The sequence below is a fragment of the Belonocnema kinseyi genome, chromosome 3 (genome assembly GCF_010883055.1).
Source record: "Belonocnema kinseyi isolate 2016_QV_RU_SX_M_011 chromosome 3, B_treatae_v1, whole genome shotgun sequence".
NCBI lineage: Eukaryota > Metazoa > Arthropoda > Insecta > Hymenoptera > Cynipidae > Belonocnema > Belonocnema kinseyi.
The window spans coordinates 19,750,256-19,760,326 of record NC_046659.1 but is presented as its reverse complement, the minus strand read 5'-3'; the positions used below and the strand labels follow the sequence as shown (position 1 = coordinate 19,760,326).

General features: G+C 39.4%; 1 protein-coding gene across 1 annotated transcript in view; it reads right to left on the bottom strand.

The window, feature by feature from the left end:
- Positions 1 to 7,163: 7,163 nt before the first annotated feature.
- The window catches only part of LOC117168817, a 163,099-nt gene continuing 160,191 nt past the window's right edge, over positions 7,164 to 10,071 (bottom strand). Inside the window, exon 5 of the mRNA XM_033354656.1 lies at positions 7,164 to 8,812. Coding sequence (XP_033210547.1) covers positions 8,403 to 8,812 — 410 coding nt within the window. The 3' untranslated portion in view covers positions 7,164 to 8,402. The remainder of the gene's footprint in view (positions 8,813 to 10,071) is intronic.

Genomic DNA, 10,071 nt, shown 5'->3' with positions numbered 1-10,071 from the left:
GAAGCATTCCTGGCTACACGACGGAACCACTCCTGGTGGACCATGGGTACAACCTGGTTGGAACGACTAGGATATACTAGCCTGGCGATCCTCATAATCGGAATTCAATGGAAATGTGGTATAGGACGACTGCTCCGTATCCTACTCTCTTCCACACCATGTGGGAAAGTTATCTACCGCAACCGAGGACCAACCACCATTATCCATTCACCATCCGCCCCAACAGCAACCCATGTTGTATACCGCACTTCTTCTACACCCCTATTTAAAGACAACGAGGACGTTATCTGATCCTGGAGGGTGGAACTGTGAATGGGGCTCTTATCAGTATCACCGATGACTCACCACCTTGCATAAAACCCGACTGGCCTCCTGGCTCGGGAGCCTTCACTTATACGCGCTTGATGCGGAAGCTCTGTCCAATTTAACCTTGTTAATAAAGCATACTCCAAAATACCTCCAAGCCTGTATTCCCTTTACCCGGAGTAGATTAGCCTTTTTTTAAAAAACTAATTGACCACGTTTCCAGATCACATTATTCACAAGCAATTTTTAAACTAAAAATGTGACCTAACAATTTGATACAAAATAGAACTATTTAATTTTAAACTAACTTTTGTCTTCAAAATTCATATGTTTACAGTCTGCAAAGCACAACACTTTTTTACATAAACGTCTTCAAGCTCATTTGCGTAGAATACTTTCAGCTTTCATAAGACTATTTTCTAATTGTGTTACCATTTTTTTAATGAGTTGTGGAGCGTCAAAAGCAGATGTCTATCATTTTCTCGCAGATAGTAGTTATAGTCGAGAGTACTGCGTAAACAAAATACGAAAGCATTGCTTTGATTTTTTTCCAAATTTTAAAACTGAACCACCGCATCGTTATGTAACGACAATCAGACAAGATGACAAACAAGATTTTTACCTTCCATGGGCAGTATTCTTGAAGCTTACTTTTAAATCTTGATGAGTGCTAAATTAAGTGATGTTTAATACAAAAAAGCTTTCTTTTAATATATATGCCGTTTTCGTGATTTTCTTCCTTCATTAGTATAGAGTAGACGTGAAGAAATTGCTTCTATTGATTTTAAGATTTTGGATCCGCATTACTACATACCTAAGTAGAACATATCGTTTGGATTCAGGAGGGGACATTTTTTCAATGATGGAACAAGATTAAAGACCGTTGATGAATACACGATGTTAGTTAACTTATTTATTCTGTTGCACTGCCTCACCTTCTCTTTACACGATTGACAAAACGAGAATATAACTTATCCCTCTGAAATGATATGCAAAAATAGAACATTATTCACATGTGACCGTCCACGAAGAAAGGGACCTAATGCGGGAAAAAATCTATTTTTACATTCTTACGCCAATCTATCATTTAAGTTACACTTTCCTTTCCATTAATCAGAATTTTTTTAGGTAAATACCTTTCTAGTTGTAACGCTACAAACATAGGCATAATAAGCGTACACGGAGACGAAACAAAAGCCCAGCGAAAACCAGCCCCACCAATCACCATTACTGGATATAGCCGAAGCAGACCGATGCGAGCGGAGCTAACAGATAAGGCGCCTAAACGTTTGGTGGTAAATAGAGGGGGTGCTTTTCGTAGACGCATCCCCTCTACTCAAATGACGACTTGCGGACTCTGCTGCAATCGTCCATCCTGTAAAATCAAGCTTTGACGTATTAGGTTCTTTTCTTCGCGGACGATCGCATGTAACATCCAGCAATTATATTGAACAGAAATGTGTAAAATATTCTCATGTAAGACATATATTGACAAGACAAAGACAGTACGCTGTACATGTACTAAGTTTAGATACTTCAAGAATCAATACAAAGATTATATCTACTTAAGTGAGCTGTTTTTCACAAAGATTAAGTTCATTCCCCTAGTATCTTTTAACAAGAAGCCTGACGGTGACCTTAGTTTTTACCTTTAGGATAACCTTCAATGTTATTTAAAGGTCAACTTTTTAAAAAAGTGAAAACGCCCCTTTTTTAAACAGGAAATCGAAAGAAGGAAAATTTCAACATTGAAACGTGCACTTGGGTCATACTTCCGGATGACCATAAGGGTCACCCTAAGGTCATTTTAACTCAAACAATATTTTGATGACTCTAAGAACAGAATTATTGGAAAATATTCTATAGTGAACAGTTATGTAAGTATCACGCATTGATGAGTCTAAGCTTTGACCTTGACCCTGACATACGCGCGTACGTGAGCGGGAGTCGAACGCAGTGTTTTTAAGGAGAGCACTGTGGAGGGGTTAGCAAAGGGAGAACAACGGTCACCACACGCACGACCATTTATACCGCGACCATGATTGTTCCAGCTTAAATATTTTATAAATCAAAATCTAAAATTTGGACATATATATATGTTTGTGTGTGTGTGCCAACCATCTCACAGTCGTAAGACGTGGCCATATACACACGGAGAAACCGTTTGCTGCAATATTTGCTAAAAATCAGAATAGATTTTACTATTCAAATAAAATTTAAAAATATTACATTTACTTCAAAAAAGGTTTGAAGTATTTACAAACCTCTGTAGTAAACCAGCAAGCAATGTATTATAGCCACTTACTAATTTCGTTAGAAGAAAATTTTAAATTTCTTGCATTAATATCTGCAGAAGATTGCAATTTTTTCAAAGGACTAGAGTAACGTCGACAGAGACCGGCGCACTAATTTAGTAAGCGACTTAGTAAAAATTGGTGCAATAAATTTAGCAGACGAAAAAACCCAACATGCGCCGCGGCGCGTTGAAGGTTACAACATACGCATCCTTTACGACGTATAAATGCAGACTAATTATGGGATGTAAAACTGTTTCGCACTATTATATTTATATAAATTATAATTGCACAGCACACATGCTTATATATAGTTTATGAATTACTTTACAAATGCAAGAATATTATATAATGAGATACAGAGATTTATCGCCATTATGAAGTAAATGCTAGCACTCAAATTGATTTCCATTAAATTATTTATTAATTCTTCACAGTGATGGCATTTTTCAAATTCTAAGCACTATATCTAAACGTCATCAAATATCCTAATATCGAGATTTAAAAATAATTTTTTGCTGTTAGTCGGCTGATGTCGCTTACACTCGGCGGCACTCGCTCCAAAACTAAGACCGCTTACTAAGTCACTTACTAATATTCGAGAGGGATCTTCCAAATGGGTCTTACTCCATAATTAAAAATATAGAAAGTGTCATAGTGCAATTCATATTCCTACAGACAATATAATTCCTTTTACAAATTTAGTCTTTTGTTATTTTAGGTACTTATTACTTCTACTATTTTTATGTAATTTAATTATGTCTACTACTGTTTCCTATTTAGGATTTTACTATAGAAAATACTAAGACCTCGTATTATTAATAGGAAAATTTCATAGAAAAATAGTACAGCTTACGACTACTGTATTAAAATATACGAATTATCGACTTGGTCCCTCAATTGTAACTTAATTCAGTAATTTTTCCAGTACCAAGTTTCTCAGTTTCTAAATCTCTATCTAAATATCTTCTTTTAAAAACTAAGTAACAATTAAATAAGGCCTCCGACATTAATACAATTTATTTACAATTTAGTAGAAATACTTCAGTGCGTATATTTTTTCAGTATATTATAATTTATATCTATACATACGCAAACATATATGCACCAAACTCTCGCTTTCAGTCACCCCATTCTCAGCCTTCCTATAACAGCTGGCTCACGCAGTTTCGCTGGGGAGTAGGGCGAAAGCGTTTGCGCCATTATATACACACACACACACATTCGGTTCGGTTTTCATTCCTTTTGAATCAAATCAAAGGGCCTATGACGAAGCCACCGAACGCGTCCTCGGGTTGCGGATAGAGGGTCTCAGTACCAGGGGTTTCTGCTGAATATGGTTACAAAAATAAATAGGCAGTCGCGGACAATTATCCAGGGGGGTCCCGAAGGAATTAACCCCCAAGCGGAGGTGTGAAAATCGTGCCAAAAGCTGAATGGCGCCTGGGTGAGGTGTCTAGAACGGTGCCTCTGGTATACCGGGCGACCTCTCAGAATACGCAGCCTTATCCTTGCATGCGGGGCTCTACAAGGATGGACGAACCCCTTTCCCTAGCTTCTCGTGGGAACAACAATGACAACACCAAACATAGTTGTAGTACGTGCGGTTCAAAACAACAGAACGTGCAGGGCTCCCGACAATGGGTCGGCCAACAATGCCGACCACTCTAGAGCTGGGGGAGCCAATGAAAATGGATTCAATGTGATGGATTGGCGGAATCTCGGGACCTTTAGGTAGACGGAGCGACTAAATCACGACTTGGTAGAGTGCTACGATGCGAGTGTGTCCCCTGCATGGGGTTACATAGCACGGCTGCATGCTCTGTGGTGCGAGAAACACCCGGAGCTATCGCACTTTTCGCAGCAACGTCTGCGAAACCATGCCGAATTCCTCAGAAAAAGGGGCTACGTAAGCGCAACGCCTACTCTACCACAGCTGGAACAAGCCTGCAACAGAGAAAGAGAGGCGACACTAAGACCAACTGCGGGCAGGCATTCAATAGAGGAAGAGCGATGCTTTATGACCCCGAGAAATATCAACACCAAGGTTTCTCTCAAGCCTAAAGATCTGGCTGAAATGAATGACAAGCTTCGTGGACATTTTTCCGAAGAATCCGACCTTTGGGCTATCAGTTATTGTGTGTATAATGCAGCGAGAGCTTTAGCCAATGCGAACCGTAAAACAAACCAACGGTTGATCATAAGACCAAAAGACAAATGCATCAACTTGCCATAAAGATAGGCTGGGCAAGACAGTACGCGTCCCGCATTCAGTGTGTCATTGACTACACCACATCTGGCATGAATTTTACCGCCAAGGTTCGAAAGTTCGCGCACGAACTCCGGACCCGTTATCACACACTTAACAAGTCAAAGCTGCTGGCCATCAGGCAGCGTATTGTTCAGAGAACACGGATACTATCTGACGCTAAGAGAAGTCTAGAGCGGAGGGAGAGGTGGGTCAGAGAAAATCAACAGTTTCTCTCTGACCCATCTGGACTCTTCCAAAATCCTTCAGTTACTGTCGACAACCCGCCCAAACCAGAGGAGGTTGAAGTATTTTGAAGAGAGTTTCGTTCAACCCATCAGCATTTGGCCCGTATTTTCACCTGTTATTTAAAGTCGGAAGAGCCGATTCTAGAGTGGTTGGTGGAAGGGCGCACAATACTCCTGCCGAAAATAGGCAACTTAGCTGGCCTGAAGAATTACAGGTCAATCACTTGTCTGAACACACTGTATAAGATATTCGCAGCTATCCTAAATGATAGAATTGTTCAGGCAATTGAACCTGTGTGGCAAGAAATGTATGAAATCGAGGCTCAAAGAAAGGCGTAGCGGGATGTCGGGAAAACCTGCTCATCGATAGATGTGTCTGCAAAGACGCAGCATTCTACCAGCGTGACCTATCGATGGCCTGGATTGATTATCGGAAAGCTTTCGATTCGACCTCCCATAGACTTATCATCTGTCTTTTGGAAAGCTTAAAGGTTTATCCGCAAATCTTTAGGTGCATAGAGATTGATGCCGCTTCGGAAAACCAGATTTACTATCTTATCTGGAAAAAATCGTATGACAACTAACAAGGTCACCTTTCAGAGGTGTCTTTCAGGGCGACACCATGAGTCCACTCCTCTTTTGCCTTACATTATTGCCACTATCTCTAGCATTTAGCCATTCCGACGGGTACTTGTGCGGCAAACCAGCAGATCCAAGGTACAAAGTCACTCATGTATTTTACAAGGACGATCTTAAGATATATGCTAAAAACAAAGAGCAACTACATCTAGCTCTGGGGATTGTCGAATGGTATACTAAGGAAATTGGAATGGAACTTGGGTTGAACAAATGCGCCAAGGTTTATTTGAAGCGAGGAAAACTTAATAGCATCCCTAAAGACCCTGAGCTCGTGGATAGAGGCGCTATACGATACCTTTGCGCCGAAGAGACCTATACATATCCTGGCGAGCAACAAACCCGCATTCAGAATGTGACATCTATAATAAAGGATACTCTCCGAAGCAGATACAAACTTCTCATCCAGCAGATTTGGTCTTCCGAACTGTCGACGAGGAACAAAGTATCTGCAACGAACATGTTTGCCGTCCCGGTAGTACTCAATTCATTTGGAGTGTTTCCATAGACGAAGAAACGAGCTCAGATCCCTTGATATTGGGACACGGAAGGTTATGTACATGGACAAAAGCATGCATCTTAAGTCTTCTGTTCCAGGACTGTACATCGCACGCCGTCAAGGTAGAGTCGCAAATGGAAGAGACCCTTCTCTTAAAATGGTCAGGAATCACGAAGAAGTGGGCAGAGGAGCGTTTCTGTACAAAGCAGCGGAGGAGGATGCGGAAACACTCGGACTCAACTTCAGTATTAGGGGTGAGCAAAATGCATAAAATCCTATCTATCTCGAGTACTCACTCTTGATAGCCCGGATTAAGAAAGCACAAGAGAAAAACTTTCGTGAACAGCTCCTCGATAAGAGGATACACGGTATCTTCCATAGAAATGTAGGGGATCAGTGAAAGTCGTGTGAGCTAACGTTTGCTTTCTTTAAATCGTCCGGATTGAAGTCTGGTACGGAGGGTTTCATTTTGATATGCCAAGACGGTGTCATTTCCACCTTAACATATCGTCACCACATTTTGAGCCAAGACATCCCGATGATAGCTGCAGGGCGTGCCATGCACACCCCGAGCATTTAGCTCACATACTCTCTAGTTGACCAACTCACGCGGGAACGACCTACATCCAAAGGCACAATACGGCACTAAGAGTGCTTTATTACCATCTCTTTCACTCTTACGACATTAACCTTAGTATCACTCCTCTAAACGCTCCTAGGCCTTATAAGGAAGTTGCAACGATTGTACCCGGAATATTCTGTTACAGACTGTAACCACCTATCTCACGGTCGTGAGACGTGGTTGTAGCAGAAATTTTACCGCAATTTCGCTGGGAGTTGGTGTAATTTTTTAGATTAGCACCCGCTTCCGGTGCAATCCTGCGGTTGTCCTTATAACAAATTTTTAATATATAAATAATTTATACAAAAAATAAGGGTCAGATATCTGTTTTTATTCCTAACAGTAATGCATGAAATGAGGAGAAATAAGTATGTATATTGTAATATGTTTTGGTTATATGATACAGTGTTCACACTTCCAGTAGGACAATGATATTTAGTAACGTTCAGTGTGGGTATGATCCAGCAGCACTCAGAGAAGAGCGAAGTAAGCAACTTCTGATACAGTACTGACTATCCGAGCGTATAAGCCGGAAAGGAATGCTCAGAGGGGAGCCAGAAGCAGTCAAGCGTGAAGACGGCCGAAGATTTAGGGTCCCAGAATCAGGAGCAGTGTAGTAGACCCAAGCAAAATAAAATAATACTAAAATTCATTTCTTCTTGTGTTAAAATAATAACCATAGAAAAAATAAAATAGTTTGAAACATATAAACAATAAGCTTACAGATGCTTCTTAAAGAACTTTATACAGCTTATATTATTTAGAATATTATATTTGCGCTTAAAAATATGAATAAAGAAGCCTTAATATTCATATGTTCCTACCACATTAAGATATATTAAAACTTTTTACAAATAAACTATCCATGACCGATGGCTGCATAGTGAGTTACTTTTGTATGCACGTATTTCGATATTAAGAGAATAAATCACAAAACAACGCTTCAGGAATGAGATTAAGAGTTTAATTAACTCCTTAAAATATTCAATAATGTATAATTGTGAGAAAGCAACAGAAACGGCTTTTTATATAAAACACGGTCCTTGCAAATTGACTCAATAATTTAAAAAAATCCTGCTTAAAAACTCACTGAGGGAATTATTTTTGAACTTTTTCTGGATTATCCTAATGGTAATACATATACTGATGTAATCAAAAATTAATTGATATTCAAGAAAATTATTACTTTTTTTATGATCACATAGTTTGTCATAATAAGACCTGTGACTATTATTCGAAATCGACTAACGACCACCGAGCACTAATCCCCTCAACACCCTAAGCAAGGAAATCGCGAACTCTTTTCCGAGTCTTTTAAAAGTCGACTACTGATCGCCAAGTCTAGTCTCCTTGACATGGAGCCCGATTCCTGGAAGATAATCGACATCTTTTGATGGGACTTGTTGGTTAAGATGGGTTCCGCACCACCAAAGCCCCGGTAAAAGAACATTAAAAAAATTACATTTTAGGTCTGTCAATTATTTAAAGCAAATCTGTGAAAAAATTGACAATATTAAAATTTTAAATCGTCTCTAATAATGACTTATAATCACTGGTCTTGTGGTACTTTAAAAAGCACAGTTCTTGTACTTTCGAAATCCGAAATATTAATCTTTAACTCATTTGTAAGTGTTTCTAGTTTATCAAGAATTTTTGCTCCCGATCTCCCTCCTGGCTTGGGAGGTGGCCAATCATCATCCAACGGCGGTTCTATGTACTTGCGAAAAGTATTTGTACGCATATCTGTTTTTGGCCCTAGCGTCCCTCCTACAATGTCAAAAGAAGAAATATATTTGAGAGGTAGTTCAGTATCGAAGCGGGGCTTATTGTAGGTGGGCATTTGAATTGGACTGTAATCATGGTCCATTAATCCCTCCACTTCTTGAAGCAGATCTTCTCCGTATTGCTGAAGTTCTTCTTCCATCAGCTGCTTGGTGTACAGTAAAGATCTTGAACGACCTGAAATTATAAATCATCCTGAGAAATGTACGAGAAAATTATTTTTAATACACAAGTCACTGTATTTAGCATCAAAACAATTAATTTGTGAATTAGGAAAATACAAGTCTATTATTTTTCTATCCATGGGGAAAATTTGGTATAATTTGGTAATAATGTGAATAGGCTAGATCATTAAAGTCTGGTAGCAGTGCGGTTTTAATCTATTTTAATATGCCTGTATTTAAAAACTCCGGTAAAATTGAAGGCTACCTACGAATCCTCCTCACTAGTAGAACATCATTCAAGTCTTTTAGCACGAACATGTTTATCGCCGGACGACTTCACTTCACGTCGCATCCGAATTGATTAACCGGCGAATGCTTGGCACCTAAGAGAGCACAGATGATCAGGTCGACTAGCGTAACAGTATATTCTAGGTATAACCGTTACAACTGCCTTATAAGGTCTTTATTGGCCCACTGAAAATCTAAGCAACATAGTAAATTTAGCTATTCCTATTAAAGTGCGAAACTTTAACGAGCAAAATTATCCCGAATTTTTTTATATATTTGCTCGAACTCATACAATTTTAGCCTGACATGCCTCTTTACTACCAAAGTCTAAATCGCGTAGTATTACAGCTCGAATGTATGTATTGAAAGCCATATCGCCTTTCAAAAAAAGCTTTCACTCGACCGTACCATCATTGTCAGAAATCCTTCGGATTTCGGTATAGGAATCTTACAACGGAGGTCTTAAACCATGCCTCTCAGCGTTTGCTGACTTGCGGGCATAGAAACTGTAGAACGCATGCGTGACACGCGCCAGCGGCATTTCCAACTTTTGTAGGTGGATAGAAGATTAAAAAATTTATATCGGTATTATATTACCCATATATAAGTAGGTATTTTTAATTTCGTATGAGTACACTTATATTATTTTGGTAGAATTTTCTTACAACATGAGTATGATTTGAATTGTATAATTACGTTGGTCGCAAATACAGTACACTCTACGACACTTCTCTTTACCCGATTTCTCTTTTGTTCGCTTGCCCTCACTCCTTGTCTCATCTTAAGAACACGCATACGCGGCCGGTTACGCCTACTGCGCCGAACGCGGCTTGATGCAGGAGAGAGGGTTATCTGACACTTCCTGTTCGCTTTTCCTACAGCCCCGAAAACGAGAAGTGTCGTAGTCTACTGTATACAAATTTTTTTAATCAAAAGAGACTATAGCACGCGTTGCAGGAAGCGTAGATTTTAATAATGATTATT